Source organism: Numenius arquata, chromosome 1, assembly GCF_964106895.1.
Source record: "Numenius arquata chromosome 1, bNumArq3.hap1.1, whole genome shotgun sequence".
NCBI classification, from domain to species: domain Eukaryota; kingdom Metazoa; phylum Chordata; class Aves; order Charadriiformes; family Scolopacidae; genus Numenius; species Numenius arquata.
The window spans coordinates 69629265-69650291 of NC_133576.1; the positions used below are offsets into that span (position 1 = coordinate 69629265).

At 37.1% G+C, this 21027-nt stretch overlaps 1 protein-coding gene across 1 annotated transcript in view; it reads right to left on the reverse strand.

Moving 5' to 3' along the window:
- Nucleotides 1-21027, reverse strand: part of MGAT4A (alpha-1,3-mannosyl-glycoprotein 4-beta-N-acetylglucosaminyltransferase A) — a 78523-nt gene that overhangs the window by 29102 nt on the left and 28394 nt on the right. The window contains exons 3-8 of the mRNA XM_074169021.1: nt 20680-20847; nt 17972-18112; nt 15829-15962; nt 2083-2129; nt 1373-1486; nt 686-761 (exon numbers count right to left, since the gene is read on the reverse strand). Coding sequence (XP_074025122.1) covers nt 686-761; nt 1373-1486; nt 2083-2129; nt 15829-15962; nt 17972-18112; nt 20680-20847 — 680 coding nt within the window. The remainder of the gene's footprint in view (nt 1-685; nt 762-1372; nt 1487-2082; nt 2130-15828; nt 15963-17971; nt 18113-20679; nt 20848-21027) is intronic.

A 21027-nucleotide genomic window follows, 5' to 3' on the forward strand; every position in this document is an offset into this window, starting at 1 on the left:
TTCATAAGTGTATCTTAACTTACTACTTGAGAACTTTGCTTTTCTAGCTTCTCTCTTCAGAGGAAAATCATCCAAGAAATAATGTTAGATTAAGTGACATCATCATTAGAACAAGTAGAATACCTGCATCATTTGTACACAAACGTGACCGTTTACTCACACACCTAACAGCACTGAAAGAATTTCTCCTCTGAGACAAGACGCTAAGAGACATGCTGTCTATAGAGGTGGGATTCATTTCACCTGGCTTTAGCTGTCCAACAGAAGAACAGGTGCATCATCCAAACCAATCACCTAGTCCGGGCAGCCGAACTGTCAAGATGTGTCCCTTTAATTCATAGTAAGTGCAGGCCACTGCTTTAAGGATCCTGCTGCTTCCATCCTTTCTCCCAGCGCATTCATGCTCTCCCCCCTTGTGCTGGCACTAATATTTCTGCGACTGCCTAGTTTCAAAAAGACCATCTTGTGTTATTGGCTGTGAAGCTTCCAGGAGAGCTTGCTACTTCAGAGACAGTGTCCTCCACAAGTTACTTCCTCATATACCATAACCTCTGTACTTAATGCCCTCCTTCAACTATGGAATTAAGTTATCTCTGTTCTGTATAGGTCCTTCTGATGTGTCCAACAGCATAATTTCTGGAGACTCATTTGAAAACTTGTCTCAAAACAAAGAAGAGAAAATTACCTGAATGTAATAAACCCCCTTTTTCTGGGCATACATCATAAGAAAACAGTAATCCAAGTTTTGTTTTGTTCTCCATCTGAAATTAAATTAAAAGCTTAAGGATTATGAAAAAAAAAAAGTTATTTCAATACATGCTGGCAATGCAAAGTAAATCTCACTATGAAGAATGACACATATTAGTGAAATGTTAGGACAGCTGCTTTTGGCATTGTTCCCTCAGGAAATCCCTCTGTTTGAAAAAAAGGAATAAAGCTTTTGCCTTATGCTTTAATACAGACATAAAATTGAATCTGATTTTGTGAAAACTACCTGACATTTCACTAAAAACACATATGCACTTTAAATGGTAATTCAGCAGGAATTATTGGGTTTTACGCTGTATTTCAGGAAGAAAAATAGTAAGGAAAAAAAACCACCACAGCAAAAAACATCTATCAAGTCTCAGTTCTCCTCCCAAAATTTAACACTAAATAAATTCAACCAAGCACAGCGTTAGGCTCTTATCATCTACAGAACAGCATGCAGATAGGAATGAGATGGATTCACAGAGCGCTTTTAGCATCCCCACACTTTCAAGAATTACAGTAAGAAAACATTTCAAGAATTCACATCCCACTTGCCATTTCATAAACAACAAAAGTGTAGGTGTGGGAGGAGATGGGAAAAGATCTGCGGTAATAAACTAACCTCACTCTCTCTTTTGAGTCTCCAAATGTCTCTTTCAAGTTTGTCAAGTCAGGATAGTAAGTTGCAGGAGGGGCTATTACTTCCACCAAGCCAGAACTGATCTCTGTAGAAAACCTGTAAATAGAAACATCCTAAGTCACCTGAGAGATTCTGAGTTCTGGAGACTTCCTCCTTGCTTTTCTGTTGGTACAGTCATTATGTCTGGTTACAACAATGACTTACTCAAACGAGGCATGTAAAATAAAAGTAGTATAGAAAAAAAACAAACTGTTTTCCTTAGCGTCATCTTCAGAGCAGTATAGCCTCTTGCTGAATAATCAGAATCCTAACTAGATTAAAACCACTTCTTTTGCCTTTCTGTTTTCAGAATCTAGTGAGCTTTTCCCCCTATAGTTCTCATTGAACATATGGAATAGAAGGCCCTAACACAGATGTCATAAATTTCCATTCATGTTAAACCAATCCCACCTAAGTTGCACCAAATAATTTGATCTCATTTATTGTTTTACAATTTAACTGACTGAATCACTGCCCCTTAATTTATCATCTATTATTTTGTTGTTCAAAAATCCAAACCCCCAAGAAACAAAAATGCATGTTCTCATATTTCCAGAATACTTTTTATTACTTATCACAACCTGATTTAGGAAAAAACAAAAAAGCAAACCCACCAATAAGCTAAGAAGTCCCCCATTAAAACTACAACTTACTCTTTTTCCAGGCTTGCAACGACACTGTTAACATAATCAAGATCAGTCTAGGGAGAAAAAAAAAAAACCAACATAAAAACCAAATAGAATACTTAACAGTTTGGGAGCTACACTTTAAAAGAACCCAGTAAAATAAACATTGGAAATAGCTGTACTTGAAAATCAATTTCAGCATGTAAGATATTTGAGTAATATAGGAACACATCATACACATAACTATATCTTATGTCTAATGGGAGAAGAAACAATTAAGTTTTGTAAACAGATGAGAATATTTGCCTTGTATCTGCAGACAGTTCTAATCCAACTGTTGATATTTTCTTGCAACCTCTCATGCTCTCGATCACAAAACGATCACTGAGTGTTTGTGTAGGAAGAGCTTTGCATTATTGTTAGATAATAATAATAATATATATTAAAATATTACCAAGGCAAGCTTTCTGGAAAAAAGGGCATTGAAAACACACTCCACACACTTCTTTCAAAAATATATCTCCTAAACTTTGCCTCTAAAGCACGAACGCCCCAACCACAGACAGCAACGAATATGCTGTTTTCCTGACCAGGGTTGCTTTTTTTGCATCACAGATTAAACTTGAAGGACTATCAATCTTATAAATCACCTAGTTCTTAAAAATGCACAGATTCTAAAAATTAATTGTTGGTTAAAAATATAAATTGTGACATTCTGGAAAAGTCTAGATCACCTAACTTGCCAGAACTGGAGATTATTCAACCTATTCACTTGGTCGTAAACATGCATCCCAGGAAAAGAGGGTTTGTGAATTCATAAATGTGACTGAAAATCCTAATCTTTGTTATACTTACTAATCTAATAACTTGACATACTATTTATCAGTTTTCAAAAGAAAATTTACAGTCTATAAATCAACTCAGACTCTGATGGCTCATGAGGATTCTACAGAAATAGCTGCCTTTGAAATGCTGGAAACAAAGGAACAGTTCATACTTTTTCTGATGAATTTGTAATGCAGATTACCATTAAAGGATTATACACACAGAGAATAAATCCCTCCCAAGCATTTCTATAGAACTACTAATCTTGTTTGATAAAGGTGCTTACCCTTTGATCTTGAAAAAAAAGTCACCATTCCTATTTTTAAAGATTTATTTTTATGAAATCCAACATAATCATACCAGTGACGCACACGTTTCCAAAAAGGACAACAGTGAGTTTCTTCCAAAAGCAGGTTCTAAATACTACAAGAACATGTAAGTAGAAAGCATTTGTCATAAGTTTTTCATACATATTTTCTTCATAGGCACTAGGCCACTGCGGGACAGAAGTTTAATAAGCAGATAAGCTGTTCACAATCTAAACCTCATCCTGCAGTGAGTTCCACACAAGCAGACTTATGGGTCCATACCGACCTCAATATATCACCAAGTCTTTAAATACACATAAGGATTGTTCATGAACAGTTTATTACTAGAATGGAGTTTAAGACATAACTTCTGCTGTGTATAACAGTTGCCAATCAGTGACCTAGTGAATACCTAAAAATAATATTGGTATATCCATCTTTAACTGAAATATTTTTTTTCTTTATTTTTAAAAATCTTTTAAACACTAACATTACAGAAATTGTTGTTTAGTCGGCATAGGAAAAAAATCAAACAATTTGAATTTCCAGTTGGCATCCCAAACTCCAATCACCCAGTTTAGCATTAATAACTTAAATACTTGTTAAACAGTGCATACTGTAATTACATAGCAAAATGTAAGTTTTATATATATATATAAATGTATATACATAGACACAGAGTAGAAACACAGCTAGTTTCTATACAATATTCCAGACATTAAAATAAATGCCAAACTTCACCCCAATTGGAAGCATATATTTGGTCACAAGACCGTGCCTAAGTGCAAGTCTCTTTAGAGCAAACATAGTTTTGATCTATTTTGCAGATACAAAATGAAGCCTTGCTAGTGCTTTTAAAACTTTACACACTTACACAGAACATATCACAATCAGAAAAAAAAAAAAAAAAGAAAGTCTGAAATAAGAAGGTTTTTTTCCCTACTTCATCTTAGTTGTTTGTGTCCTTCATGCAAAAGGTTGGCAGTTTCCCAGCCAGAGCTGCAATCACAATAGCTTCACATTAAAGAGATGTAGCCTGTAGACTTCCAACCTCATATTGCAATCTATGCTGCTGTCACACAAAGTCAAGATGGTCTGGTCTAGCTGCACTGAATGCAAGACACAGCAAATACCACTGCTGGTAATCTTCCTTCTGAATCAACAATCACTGCATCAGCATAGTGCAAAAGAAGATGCCACTTTTAGAATGAAAAAACCCATTGAGATTGAAAGACTTGATGCCATTTTTCACATGAGCAAATGCACTAAAACCTTCATATCCTGCCATTTTTTCTTGTATTAGGTTCACGTGGCAAGGTTTGGTGGGTTTTTGGGGGGAGGGAGGGGGCAAAGGGGTGGCTTCTGTGAAAAGTTGCAAGAAGCTTCGCCCATGTTCAGTAGAGCCTATGCCAGCTGGCTCCACGACAGACCCACCACTGGCCAAGGACGAGACAATCAGCAACAGCGGTAGCACCTCTGGGATAATATATTTAAGAAAGGGGAAAAGTTGCTGTACAACAGCAACTGCAGCTAAAGAGAGGAGTGAGAGTATGTGAGAGAAACAACTCTGCAGATGCCAAGGTCAGTGAAGAAGGAGGGGGCGGAGGGTGCTCCAGGTGTGGGAGCAGATTCCCCTGCAGCCCATGATGAAGACCACAGTGAGACAGGCTATACCCCTGCAGCCCATGGAGGTTAACAATGGAGCAGATACCCACCTGCAGCCCATAGAGAACCCCACACTGAGCAGGTGGATGTGCCCAAAGGAGGCTGTCACCCCATGGGAAGCCCACATTGGAGCAAGCTCCTAGTACGACCTATGGACTCTCCAGTGAGACAGGAGCGCATGCTGGAGCAGGTTTGCTGGCAGGACTTGTGACCCCGTGGGGCACCCATGCTGGAGCAGTCTGTTCCTGAAAGACTGCATCCTGTGGAAGGGACCCACACTGGAGCAGGGGAAGAGCCTGAGGAGTCCTCCTCCTGAGGAGGAAGGAGCAGCAGAGACAACATGTAATGAACTGACCACAACCCCCATTCCTCATTCCCCCAAGCTGCTGAGGTAGAGAAAAAATTGAGTGAAGTTGAGCCCAGGAAGAACGGATGGGTGGAAGGAAGGCGTTTTAAGATTTGGTTTTATTTCTCATTACCCTTCCTAATTTGATTGGCAATAAATTAAATTAATTTCCCCAAGTTGAGTCTGTTTTGCCTGTGATGGTAATTGGCGAGTTATCTCTCCCTGTCCTTATCTCAACCCAGGAGCTTTTTCTTATGTTCTCTCTCCCCTGTCCAGTTGAGGAGAGGGAGTAATAGAGCAACTTCCATGGACACTTGGCATCCAGCCAGGGTCAACCCACCACAATTTCTAAATAAGCAGTTGTATTTATATCTACCAGCATCATCTGAGATTCAGAATCAGGATTTCAACACCAAACTCTTCCCCTCAGGATAGCAGGTTGCCATCTTTCCACATCAGAACTTGAAGAAGCAACCAATTCCTCTCGTTACCCAGCCTAACACTAAGTGGGATCTTCACCAACACCCTTCAGCTGTGGACATATCCCAGGAAAGTGGCACTTTTAAGTTATTTATTTCATGAGGTTGTGTGAAATATGAGAATATGTAGTAAATTTGATCAAGCTGTAACTAACCCCAAGGAAAGAGTTAACTATACAGAAGTCTTTGCAGGGTAACAATGGAAGGAAATCAGGAATAGCCAGATAATTGCTCTAACCTAAGGATCTTCCATGCAGTATCAATAAATTCAGCTAATAACTGAAGTGTGGCAGAAAAAAATAAAAAAAAGAATATATTGTTGACCAAAATCTATTCTCCATTTTTGAGGAAGAAGGCATTTACTTCCTTGCCAAATAAGACCTAAGGTCCTCTTTATCAACCTACAGGACATGAGACAGATGAAAATAATTATGAACTGTATGAACTATACCTAACATGAAGGAGTAATACCCTTGTCTTCTCCAAGAACCTTAAACAGGACAAGAAAAATCCAGATTAATCAAAAGCAAGTCATCCATGAAAGACAAAGCGTAACTGTTCTTCAGGCTTCCAGCAAAGATCATCTGATAGATACCAGGTTGACTTTCGGGCAGCTACAATGAACTTCTGTTTCACAGTATCAGCGTTACTTGCAATTATTAAAAGGAAATGTCACTGGTGATCCCAACCAAAGCAGCACAGCCTGTAAGACAACAGCTATAAATGTTTTTGTACACCAAATCAGAAGGCAATAACAAAACCAGAATTTTTCCTTAGTAAAACTCCTCAGGTTGAAGATCAAATAATCCCTAGGAGTCGGGGTCCAAGAAAGAAGCAAAAATGAACATTTTAAGAACTAATCCTTTTGAAATTATTAAATATGAAATTGTAATAGGCCACAACCAAAAGAGTTAACAGTGCCAGTCACAAAGCTGCATCTTATCAATGTATCACATGGAGTCTTACAAACAAGTTTGTCCTGTTTGGTGGATCTCTGGGAACTAGTGAAAGGCATAAGTAGGGGTGGTTTTTCAAAATCAGCAGTTTAAATCTTTCTGTCTGTTCTTTCTTCCTAGTCATATGAAATTAGTGATCTCTGAGAGAAAGCAAGAAACACTTGGAGTAAGACATTCTTCTTTTTTCATTCATACCAGATCAAACCAAAGATTGAGCCAGCTCAGCATCTTGCTTCCAGCAGTCGCAGCCATTAACAGATACATAGTAAAGAATAAGAATAGAACAAGCAAACACAGTACTCCCTCCTGCTGCCATCCATGCTCTGACTACCTTCAATTCAGGTTACTTCCTGATACAGATGTGATTTTGTGTATTTAATATTCCTCACTAGACTCCTCTTCAAGGTACCTTGCCAGTATCCCCTTGAGCCTATCTAAACTTCCACCAAGAAAAGAAGATTTTAGTGTATGAGATCTACGGAGTTTTTTCATGTTCACAGGGTTATGAAACATCTAAGGTTGTATGCTTCCATCAGCAATTTTGATGAGACACACATATAGAGTGCTTTCATGACTCTCTCTAAAAGAAAACTGAGAGTCCGTTGTGGAACAAACTAAAATTTCACAGACTGTCAGTGAAATCAATTTCTAAATTTCCTCAGGTTTTATAAGATGGTGCCCTACAATTCTCTACAGTACAATTCTCTAGTTCAGGTGAGGCTGCATTTCAAATTTGCAATTATTCTAAGGTTTGCCTGAACAAACATTGTTATTCGTAACAAACACACAAAGAACCAGAGCAGCAATGAACTTTCCAATCTTTTTTATTGATTTTTATGAGTGAGTGTGACCATAGGAAAGTAGTAGAATGTATTAGCTAGCAGAGGTTAGAAAGTTCTGATTAACAGCTAGCCAACTGTCAGAAAAAAACAAGATCCCTACTTTTAAGAATCAGCCCTTTTGTACTGTTAAATCCTACCTACTTCATACCTTCAGGCATGACAGAAGGTGGACTGTTTTTCAAGATGCGAGGAAAACCATGGCATTTTAGACTGAAGGTCTATTTACTGTCTTGGCCACAAGCAGATGCATAGGAAAAAAAACGATGCAATCACAGAATCACTGAATATCTCAAGTTGGAAGGTACCCATAAGGATCATCAAAGTCCACCCCCCTCCTCCTTGCAGGACTGCCTAAAACTAAATCGTATGTCTAAGAGCATTGTCCAGATGCTCCTTGAACTCTGACAAGCCTTAGTGCTGTGACCACTGCCCTGGGAAGCATGTTCCAGTGACTGACAATCCTCTCTGTGAAGAACCTTTTCCTAATGTCCAACCTGAACTCCCCCTGATGCAGCTTCATTTCATTTCCTTGTGTCCTATCACTGGCCACCAGAGAGCGGAGAGCAGCACTCCACCTCTGCTGCCTGCCTTGAGGAAGTTGTATCCTGTGATGAGGTCACCTCTCAGCCTTCTCTTCTCCAAGCTGAACGAGCCATGTGACCTCATCTGCTCCTTGTAAATTTTGCCCTCAAGACCTTTCACCATATTGGTTGCCCTCCTCTAGACACACTCTAATAGTCTGATGTCCTTCTTGAGGCACCCAAAACTGCATATAGCACTCAAGGTAGGGCTGCACCAGTGCAGCATAGAGTGCAATAAACAGGGTATGTATAGAATGAACTTTCTTTCCCTTCATATACCTCCCAGTTCTCAGTAATCAACAGTTTGTAATTCCTAGGCCTGACTGTTCAATAGCTCCTCCTGGATCTGTTCTTTGCGAATTTGCCTGATTCATTTCAAAACCCATTTACTCACTTGTATTTCACAATATCCAGTAGCAACAAGGTCCACAAATTAACTATGCATCAAGTGAAAAATACTGTCTTTGTTTTAGATTTTGCCTCTTCATTTTATTTAGCAGCACTTACATTGCATCTGTATCACCATGTCAAACTGTGAATTGGTTCTATCCACATACGTAAAATCTAAATGAGTAAAACAGTGAGCCCAAACAGGGCTGAAGCCAGGCTGACAGACAGGCAGAGCAAGCACACAAATGCTTTGCATCGGACCATACAAGACATGGTCTTGCACTCTCGCAGCGTCAAGAAGACATGGTAATGCTAGAAGAAACAAAAATAGTCTTGCATTTCAGACATCTACATTCCATTGTAAAGCATGAGATTCTCGTCCCTGCTTTTATTTCCAGCCATACCCCTCCTGTAACAACTTAATCTAGTGATAGTGGATACATTACAAATTAAGTCTTCCTTAGTCTGCCAATAAACCCTATTCTTACTTCAATTCCCATGACTTGTCTACCTGATATGATCAGAAGTGCTAAACACTGGGCTATGGCAATATAAAGTGCTACAGAATGGCAACTGCTATGAAAACTTAGATTATATGCGTCAACATTGGCACCTGGCTAGTGAAAAAACTTCATTTCCACATTAGGTTCTCCAAATGGGATGGAAAAAAAACAAAACCAAAATCGCAAAAAAAGCAAGTAAAACATGATGGAAAGCCCTGACACAGTGCATAAGCAATGTAATTGTAGCATTTTCTTGTTCTGGAAGTTTGACTTGACAACCTTAGCTTTTTTTTAAAGTTAAAATTTTCAAGATGCATATTGAAATGCTCTGCAAAATGTACAAGTTTTCAGCAGTTGATTCTGATTTGAGCAGGGGGGTTGGACTAAATAATCTTCTAGAGGTCCCTTCCAATCTCAGATCTTGCCTTAACAGACCAAACCTCTGTTTGGATTAAATTTCTATTTCAGTGGTCAAAAAGAGTCAGTTTCAGGAAGAGAAGCACAAATAGAAGCTAAGATAGCACTAAAATTCCAAAGATTTCCCCTCACCCCCAAGCCACTAGGAAAGGAAATTAAGATGCAGAATATCAAAATACTACAAATTCAAGAGGAGAAGGTACACAGAAAGAGGGGGGAAATTCAGACGTTAACTGTACAGTACATTCTAAACAATGTGGTTTATCTAGGCTGTTAGATTATCCAGCTCTTAATTCTTAAAAGATATCTAATATAAGTAAGTCTTAACTTATTCAAGAACATCTTCCAGAAAAAAAAAAAATAATCCCTGGGAAACAACCATGCTAATCTGCAAAGTGTGGTCATTTCATTGCTTACTAATTTCTACAATTTTATTTCATCTTTCATCATTCCTGTAGAATGCAGGTGGAATAATTTTACAATGTATTTTAAATAATAACAAACAATGCAAAACTGAACAGCCTCCATAAAAGGCAAAACAAACATATATTTTCCTTGAAATGGTGAGAGTACATATGAATATAATTAGCTATATACAAGGAATTAAAATTCGCATTAGAAAAACAGCCACTAAAGTGGCATTTGGACCTATTTTTGGATATTTATGCAGTGAAGAAAAAGCCCTAAGGAATCAAAATGCAGCAGTGGCTTCCAGTGGTTGCAACAGTGTATGGACATAAATAAAACTTGGGGAAAAAGGTAATATCTGTTAGAGTTCAACAAATGAAGATGAAAAAAAAAAAAAACATCATGAATACAGTGTCTGCTTTCAGATCTGAGGCATCTCAGGGAATACATATATAAATACAGAGAGCATGAGATTAAGACATAAAGCAAAAAACAGGAATGCAGAATACTGTCATAACATAGCCTGCTAATGTTACATAAGCAAAATGTACCCTCTGTGTCCTACATGAGCTAATGACTTCATCCCTCTCTTACTGGAAGTCCCCGCTCTATCACACAGGTAAGAGATACCTTTCTCTCTCCAGTCATTTCTGTGATTAACCCAATTCAGTTCAGGACGGGATTTCATAATGCAGAGCCTTTGGCAGCAATAGCAGGAATCCAAGTATACTCTTGTGTCACTCCACTCTTTGTTCCTCTCTACCCTTGCATCCTGCATGTCAGCTCCTCAATCGTGAGGGCATACATCCATATGGATTGTGCTGTGAACCACAGCACAACATCAAAGAACTAGTTTAGCTTTTAAGAAGGCCAGACAGAACAAAAATATCAAGGCACAATTCAAAACAGGACATTCAGATGCAAGTTATAGTTAGTATCATATAGCGTTCTACTAGTTTTGTGCGCATTACAGAGGAAGCCTGGTTTGTAGAGTCTGAAAAAAAGTATCGTGTGTGGCCTGGCAACCTGGAGAAACTGTCTTGTCCTTGGGTAAGTCTGTAAATTGTTGAAAAGGTCTAGATTGTTTTCCAGAAGATAGGTAGTTGCTGTGTATGGTCAAAAGCACCCTTCTATGATACGTGTTACATATTTGGAGGACAGAAGGAATTTTTCCTCATTATCTTTCAGCAAAGGCAGACCACAGCAGCAAAATTTGGTAATGCTGTCCAAAACTCAAAGTGTCAATTCAGTTAATCATCCAGGTATGACGTCACCTGCTACAATGCTTCTGAAATATGATTATTAGTGTTACTTTCCATCTCACAAATACACTAGTGCTTACTGAAGAGATCAGACACAATTCTGGCTATCAACAGATGTTCTCTTACCAGAAGCATCAGATAGTTACTGTAGCCCAGGTCCATCTCAGCAGGTATCTTATGGATAGAGAAGTATTTCAGTCATTCAAGTCTAGGGCTTAAGAAAAGAGCAGAATCCTGAATTTTATCTTCGTGCTGAGATACTAAAATTGTGTCAGGTACATGGAAGTTCTCAAATCCTGTCAAGGATCTTTTCTGAGATTTAAGAAAGATTTTTATCACTGGTTTAATCCCATATAAAGACTTTCCTAGTCACTGCCATGAAGAAGAGTGTAAAATGCCACGATGGTACCCAGTATCAGCAGTCCATACTCTTTGGGTTCCAAAGCTTAGCTCCCAAAGAAGCGGGGATTGCATCAGCAGCTTAAGTATCTCAAATTCTCACTGACAGCCCAAGCTACCCTTCCAGGTATAAGAGTTGGCAGTATATCCAGAAGCTGTGCTCATTCTGATCAGTTTTGAGTGAGATGTCCAAAACAAAGGCTATCTATGTAGGCTTTTAAAATTACCTGCTGAAGGTAATGTATCATTTGGCATAGCAGCCTTGTCTAGCTTTAATATATATATATTTAAAAAAAAAAAAAATCAAACATATGTATGTATATGCTAAGATCTACTGGTCTTTCTCCAACTCGAAACACGCAGTCAGATCTTTTGAAGACTAGGAATACATTCTCCAAGGCAGCTCAAGGAAAGGGTGCCTCAACAATTAGCAGAAAGAATGGAACATCTCTGTAGCCAGGATGATACTAACACTAGATGATCTCTAGAGGTGCCTTCCAACTCTGACAATCCCGTGATTCCGTGATCCAGATTGAGAACAAGAGACAGAAATACTCCTTTGTTTTCCATCAAGAGATCTGTCGATCAAAGAGATCTATAATTCAGGCCCAGAGCAGGAAAACGTGAAAATACAGGCTTGTTTATTTTGCTGGAGAAGCTTTCCATACTGCACTCCAACGTTAATACATCCAAAAAAGGTTCAGCAAGGTTTGATCCAGTACGTGCACTCAGTGCTTAATTTGCTAAGACTTTGCTCATATCAGGCCACAGGATGGTACCTTGCTGGGTCCCCGTGTCACACTGACCCAACCAGTACTGACACTTTCCCAAAGTAATAAGAAAAAAAAAAAAAGATTCTCCACAAAAGGACAGAGAAAATGTTGTTGAAGATTAAATTTTTTTAATTTAGTAGCCACCGTTTACATAAAGAGACGATACAGTGACAGTAAAAGATATTCAAGATATGCAAGTCTTTCTAGCCTAAAGTGAATTGTATGCACATGAAACAACAGAGTAAAATTTGAATAAGCAATATCCAAGAAAGTGTAACACACGGACTAGAGCTCCAAGAACAAATGGTTGGTCAATTATTGCCTAGTCAGATGCAATCAGTAATGTTCGGAATTAGCAAAATGCTTTTGCATACCTCTAGTGTCTTCTGATTCTTACTGAAATGATTTGTCTTTCTGATATTTTTGGTCAAATCAAGGGCTTATAGTCTTTCCAATATACACTGATTACTGTTTGTACAAAAGACTGTGCTAAGTGCAGTCACTGATTAATGAAGTGGACTAACAATAATTTGTGATATATTTAGAACAAGTCTAAGATGCATTTTCTTCATGGCAAATGAGATCTCCCCACAGGAAAAAAAAATAGTTGTTTAGATAACAGAAAAGTATTTTAATTTCTCTCGTATTCAGTAGTGTGTATATATATGTCTGTTTTTCCACTATGATCATGTGAAATACTTCAAAACCATGTCTCCCATATTAATTACAAACCCTAATAAAAATACTAGACAACCATTTTAATCTGAAGTTCATAGTTTTTTAAACCTAGAGCATATAGTTTATTCTGAAAGTTCTCATGCAGAGCAGGTTTATGAGATCTGAATTGCTTGTTTCAAGTCATCTGATGAGCCTATGAACTAGCTACATAGCGAAGGGGAATAAAAAGATTTTTAAGTATAGCAGCATAATGATTCATGCCTATTTATTAGTCATCCTAATGAATACCTGCAAATTATTCTGCAATAAAGTTATTTTAACAAATTGGAGAATACAGACATGTGTCAGTTAGTGGGAAAATTGCACAGTTTACTGTCAAGCAATTCTAGTAATCATTTAAAATGATGATTAGATATCACATCAGCTGAGATATTTTAGAATTCCTTGAACTTCCAGTATGGAAGTTTACTGTGTATAATTACATTCCTGAGAAATATCCATACAGTAAATAAATATGCAGATCTCTGTTTAACAACCATAATGCATCTGTACTTACTAACTCATCTATTTACACCTGTTTGTGTTGTTTGAAGGCGGCCATTAGGCTTAGTTTTCAACTTGTTTTCCAGTAAAAAAACTCAACTTTACAGGAAAGGAATAAATTGAACTGCTAAAAAAAAAAAAAAAGGCAGGATTAAAAGTTTTTTAGGGTGCTTAGCAAAAAGACATTACAGTCCATGACTTCGGCTCCCAGCAATGTTTCTTGGTTCAAACTGTCAACTTGATTTCTCAAGTAAAGTCAACAAGAAAATACTAAAATCCTTTTAAAATACCATTTTTCTTATAACTCTCTCAAAAAAGTGTTTTTGTAAAGTCTTGCACTTTTTTTTTTGTGTTGGTACAAGCTATAGACAAAGCACAGATAATAATTTTAAGCTTATTAGCAAAATTACCTAACCTCACTGGATGCCCATTTCTTGCTGTACTTAAACTGCACAGAAGTTGAGTGGAGGTAATTATTTTTTTTCCAGAAACACTTTCCCATCATTTTTTATACAAGCATAGTTGGTCAAAGTTCTAATGTATTTTTAAATAAGCCTTCATTAATGCACACATGTTAATGATAACAGCAGTCCAACACATTTTAGGCTAGGAAACCCCACAGGCAAAACTATTTTGAAAGCTAAAGCCCCTCCTTTTGTTTAAGGAGAAACAGAAGTCCACCAAGGGAGTAGCCCTTCTTTCAAATAGCCACAGAAAATGCTTAATAAGCATCTTCATCTTTCCATCTTGCAGAATGAAGCTGAAATATACAACATGTCTCAGAAAAAACACCGCAAACAACCATGCACCACATAGGGGGAAGACATGAAATTTGGATGGAGTAAGGAAAAAGAAATGCAAATATAAGGAACGGCTATAACAGGACAAAAATGTAAGCTTAGGTTCTTCAAAATTTCCCAGACATTCATGGCTTGCAGTGCCCATAGCAGATATATAAGCACATAGAGCTGCCCTCAAAGAGATAGATACAGAGGTAAGATACAGAGAGTAACAGTATCCCACCCCCGAGCAAACCACACCATGCTCCTCAGGCATAGAAACAAGAGCTCCCATGTTAAAATGTTCAGTTTTTTCACCGTCACTTTTTCAGTCTCATTCACAAGATGAAAGAGTATCTCACACTACCTCAAAGGAAGTTATTTAGCTGTGGAAAACTCAAGTATAGCAATATGGCTTGTCTAAGGCAACAAGAGAAACTCGTGCAGTTAGGGACAGTGCAGATTCTCTTCACTCCTATTCAAAGTTTTTCAGAAGAGAGAATCCAATAATAATACACGGTCTTCATAGCTCAGACCTCTTTAAGCAAAACAAAATCAAACTTCAGTTTTAAATCTTGAAAAGAAGCCACACTAAAAGGCAATAAAATTACTCCAAGTAATACAGTGAAGAAAATTCTGGCATTCCAGTATTTCAGAATGAATTCTGTTCTCTTGATATTCTCAACCAATGGATGTTTTAAGAGCAATTTATATCAGAAAATCATAAGTATCAGTTCTCAAGTACAGGTAAAAAGTTTACAAACTTTTCAAGGAAAGCTTTAACATGTGCTGATAATAGAACTAGAAGTATGAAAATGCCTATCTGATTTTCCACTGATTTCATCCCTGAATGGACACTGGCTCACAGGATTAAAACCATTTTCACAGTTATAACTAGAGGATTCAAATTTTCATCTGTGGAATTCATAAAGCACTGTTTCAGTAGAGCACTACATGGTTAGATTGGTGAACGTCGAACATATATATATACACACACATTTCCCACTCTCCAAGTCAGACTTGAAAAAAACATACAGACCGAAATGAGTATATGCCATTCCCAGCAACTAACAGAATTAATTCTGAAAGCATTATATCATTTTCCTAAATGCGATTTCCACTAAATCAGAGACAAACCAATCAAACTGTCCAACTGAACACTGAATTAATCCCTGGAGAAGGTATGGGCTTCTTAAAATCAGTAACAATCTGTGCCTAACATTTCAAACTGCAGCACTCAAATGAGGAAGGACTAAGCAGTAGCATGAAGAGAATGAGAAGAATCTTCCCTACAACACCAGAGTACCTTAGCTGTTATTTTGATGTTGAAGAAATAAAGTAATTAGCAAATCTCTGTCACTAGATATAAGCATCAAAAAATTTGCAAAATAACCAGTCCACTGAATCAGTGTTTTCTATTCTCTTGATAAATAGAAAATAGTTCTTGTCAGGACAGTTTCTCTCAGAAACACAAGACTGACACTGTCTCCTTTTCATAGAAGACGACAGTCACCTGTCTATATCTTGAAGAAAAAGTAGATCCTCATCAATTACTGAAAGGAGTGGTACTTGTAATTAAAGGCAGTTTAGAAATTGTATAAAAATATTTAAGTGATTACCTCTCCTATAAAGACAACCATAACACAATCCAGTTTTTCTTCAGGGGACAGCTTATCAATAAGGGAGTGGAGAGTTTCTGTAAGGTAAGACTTGACTTTTCTTTTCACTGTAGGTATTCCCATTACAATGGAAACTGAAATCAAACAAATCAGAAATGTACTTTCAGTGATTTCATACACAAGATAGAAACCAAAAATCTTATTTCGTAATAAAGCACTGCTTAAGAAATGCAAAGAGTTAAAAGATGGAGATAACAGTAACTAAGAATAGTTTAAAAATATACCACCCATCATCAGGAGCATGATTAACATAATCACCACCAATACTCACAGCAAATACAGCAAACAAAAAAAAGTAATCCTAGACATGTCAGGCTATTCCATAGGTAATAATCAACAGACATGGTATTAATCAGATAAGATGTACCAAGACTTACAGCGTGATTAAACTCCCTAACTTGGTTTTATTTTCAAATTGGCATAACCATTCTTCACAACTCAAGTACTTGACTTCTCAGAAATCATATTCTAAAATCACACTGCTGAAAAACACACTATTACTTTCCTCGTTGGGTTCTTCTAGAAAAACAGGTCCAGGTCATCAGGATTGCTTGGAAATTCCGCACCGAAATCTCTTATCCCTGCTAAAAGCACCTCAAATGCTTTTAATTTGGGGGTAATCTGGCCCCAGCTACAATGCTATTAACATCATCTTTCAGCTGGCCATTTGACTCCTGTGTCCTTTAACTTTCCCACAGTCTTTCTTCTGCACCCCACTCTGTACCCAGGGCTGGCTACCTAGTAGGAACACAGCAGATAGCAGCAGGAACACAGTAAAAGGATAAAGCAGACTTCATGAAGTCAGTACCAGCATTCTGAGCCATCTGTGTGAAATGATTAACCACATCATAAATATATAAAATCAAACAGCTATTAAAAATGTTGTTTATCCTTCCTTATAGAGCCTGTTTTGCCTAGCAACTACACATTAAGAAGCTCTGAATTTCTAAAACAAACACTCAAAAAAAGCACAGTGACCAGAAAAGGGGAAGATGGGAAAAATAATTTTAACTCGGAATTTCCTCCCTCTTTTAACTAAATAAACTGGATTCCAATTCCTATTTTGTAATTTCAAACTTTTGTCATATATTCCCAGTGGGATATAATATAGGCTTTACTTAAAACAATAAAGGAATACGATCCTTTTCCTTCCTGAATAACAACATCGAAATAAATGGTGTTTATAGTCAGAAAAATAACACTATGGCTTGAGTCCATGTATTTGTCACACAGGCATGCCGTCTGTTAAAAGAAGGAGCAATCGACCTTACTGAAGTAACTAAAACAACTACAGGCCAGGAGTAACTAATGCTTCTTTGACAAGCAAGGAAGGGGAGAAAAGAAAAAAATTAGAGGCCTAGTGGAGACATTAACAGAAGCCATTCAAGTCAGATGGCAGACAGAGAAACAAGGATGCACTGGTGGGGCCTTCGAGCTTAGAGACACACACGCATGCTTTGAGGTACTATACTATTTATTTTCTAGAGCTCCAAGAGTGAGATTCCAGAGAGATATCCTAATGACCGAAGCTCAGAATTTGTGAGGATTAAAAAAAAAAAAAGGGGGAGTCAACACTATTGCAGCATAATACCGATTTTTTCCCCCCCTTCAACAAATGTCCACATTTTATCGATGTAATAATATCTGATTATCTTAGTTCTCCCAACTCTAAGTTATACATTGAAATATATTGTTCAAAAAACCAGAAACATCAATTCTAAAATAATTATATCCATGCCTGGTTGCCCCACAAATCTGAAAAGCCAAAGGGATATGTCCATTAGCAGTTCAGAATCTGTAACGCTTGAGCTTTGCTCCCTTCTATTTAGTTACAAAAAAATTAATCCAAACTAAACCCTTCTTAATGTGTACCTTAACATGGCATGGGGTATGATTGAGATTACGTAGAAAAGAGAAAATCTGAAGCCAAACTCCTTGCATCTTGGGTTCAGTGCGAATTCTAAGAGATATTAATATCACGCAAGTTGAATGAGATGTCCTTGATCTACCAAGTAATGCAGTAAATTATATTACTAAAACTAGAAAGTCCTACAGATATAAAATAAACATCATATCAGCATACCTCCTGTCCTTCCAAGGCCAACCTGCACAGAAGGTTGAAGGCTTCCTTCATTTTTCAATAAATGAGGCAAATGGTAATAGATATTTGGCACTTGAAGAGATTTTCTACTTGTTAGCTCCTTTAACAATTTCAGTGTCTCATCTGCAAACATACATGAAATCAGTAATGCAGAAAACAAATAATATGAAGTTTTATGCAGTGGCAAACAGTACAAAATTCCAAGATCATTCCTAACTGAAAAACAGAACAAACATTGCATTTCACTGAGGCATTATATCTTGTCTATAAAAGATGACTTTTCTCATTTTAATTTTTTAAATTAACGATGGCCGAGATTATTTTCCAATCAGTAACCTTGCAACAGATGTAATTAAAACTTACCTGATCACATAAGACTTAGTGTGTAATCACAGAAGGAAAGAATGCTCCATTTATTTAGGGTTTGGGATTTTTGGTTGGTTTTTGTTGTTTCTTTTTCCCCGCAATGAATCAAAATGGGAGGTTTATTTACCCAGATTATTTTTTACTTACACTTACAGAGCTTATCACCACAAAGTGATGCTACCACAAATAACTTTTCAAAGCTACAAATACATATTGGAATACACTGCACATACAGATTCAAAACAAAAAACATCATTAAGTATACAATTGAGATTTTTAGAATTTCTGCAGTAAAATAAATGCTAACATGAGTTTAATTTAGTCCATTAAAGTACTTAAAATAATTCTCTTTCCAGAAACTGCCTCTCAGGATGTCCAGGTGGCTCTCAAAGTTGCAAATAACAGTTTTAAAATTCCCCTGCTGTGCATATTGATTTTCTTACATCAAGTGTGAAAACAACTCTTATTTCAAATGACAAATAAGAGAGCATATGGACCTTTGAAAAATTATGGGCTTCATAATATCAAGTTAGGTAAAAAACTGTACTCAAGGTTTCCAAGATAAAACTGAATAGTGAAGAAGTGAGAAAAGTAAAGCCATAAATGTCATTCTTCTCAGATTCTGAGTGGAGCTTCTACCAACATAGAAGGGTTTTGTTATGGGTTTTGTTTGGTTGGGTTTTTTTAAATACATATTTTTTTGTGAAATTAAATTCCTGATCACTTATAATCTTTAAAAAAGCTTTGTAAATAGATGTCATAAGTAGAGATGCTTATTTTGATAGATTCCAGTACAGGCACATCTTACTTCTCCTGCTAACATTTCCTTTAGCTTCAACTTGCAAAAGCTGGAGTAAAAATTGTGTCAAAGTATGACAGCTCTTTGTATGAATGAATAATGAACTACATAAAACAATCTGGAATTCTTTCAGCTTCAAAGACAGCAAATACTACATAGTAGTATGTATACTTAAGTATATTAAACAATAAAAATTTATCTAATACTAAGTTCTCAGCACAAAAGCTCAGGAATTAAGACTTCAGCTGACTTCCCCTCATGGCTCCACATGGAAGAAAGAGGATGTGCCAGCTGGGATCCAGACACAGTAGAATGTTAAAAGTGCGAATCAGCTGCATCAAAAGAGACTAACTCCCTATAACTATATTGTCTATAAGCAAAGTAACTTCTTTTTAGAAATAAATGTGCTAATAACTTAATCATAAACCCAGTATCAAAATTACTTTACTTCCTCTACTGTTGTTCACTTTACAGAACAGGAAGACGAGTCACAGACTATGTTAAATGTAACCTTTATCCACATCATTCCTGGAGACGCAGGGAACTGTGGAGATCAGGTTGGATAGGCCATTAGTGTCAGACAGAGCAATTCATCATTAATATCAGCACTGAGGACCTATAACAACCACCCCACCCCCCACCCCCCCCCCGAAAAAAAAAAAAAAAGTTATGGAAAATAGTAAGCCAAAGCACAAATGCAAGTAGACAAGAGATTCAAAAAACTTGATCCAGTTTTTTGACTTGCAAAACTCTTTCCCTCATTAGGCCAATACAATGAAATTTCTGCAACCTAACGAATCAGACCTCTCACCAGAAAGTTTATATTTGTTATTTATTTTCCATCTAGAAAAATCAGAGTGATTAAGGCAGTAATAGTGTGATTTTAAAAGTTAACTTCAATAACCTGGTGAGTAGTGCAAAGGCATTCTCAAATATTGCCAAACACAGCTCCCTGTAAAGTTGAGCATCTGCCTCCAAAATGAGTAAAAACTTACAGAAGATTTTTCCAGTTTACCATTTAATCACTAGTTATTAAAAAAGACATTAGTTGTACATTTTACAAATCATCACCAATACCTTAGCCCTTATGGTTTTAGATCTTCCAGTTGACTTTTAAAGATATTTTAATTGCTTCAAGTTCATCATTTCTTCTGTTTGCTCACCTTTCCCCTCAAGCTTTAAATCCCCTCAAGTGATTTACATCACTTTAGAAGTGATGTAAATTATTGTCAAAACATATTCAGGATGTTAAATATGTAACCAGAAGTTCCAAACTTTTGGAGCTAGTTGTGGAATAAGTATTCAGTCTCTAAAGTCGTAAGAATGAAGAGTAGGTGAATCATTAAGAATAGAAATTGGAAAAACCAAAAAAATCCCCACCAGACATAATGTATTACAGATTCTTTATTTGCACCACTGAACAGTTTCATTTGGCTTTCCTGGTATTAATTTCTTATTCTATAGTAATAACAGGAAATATTAGTAGTGCAGAGTTATAAAAAAATAGTTCAATCACAGTATGTACCTGAAAAATTATTCATTGCATTCTTACTCCCATTTGTTTCTGCTACTGCACGCCTGAACTGCTCCAAGATAGCGTTCAGCTCAGAAGAGCGTTGCAGAGTGCGATGCTCAGCTATACGAAGACGTTCCTTCAAAGCATGAAATTCCCGTTGATATGCAATCAACTTTTCTAAAGAGAAAAAAAGATCATCCTGGTTATTTTTGGAAACAAACACCTACAAACAGATCCAACAAGGATCAGGGACTGCTCAGCTATGCAGCATCTGAAATCAAATCAAGAAGGGCACAGTCCAGCACAATCCCACCTGAGTTAGGCACCTTAGCATTTACACTGCTTTCCAAGGGAAGA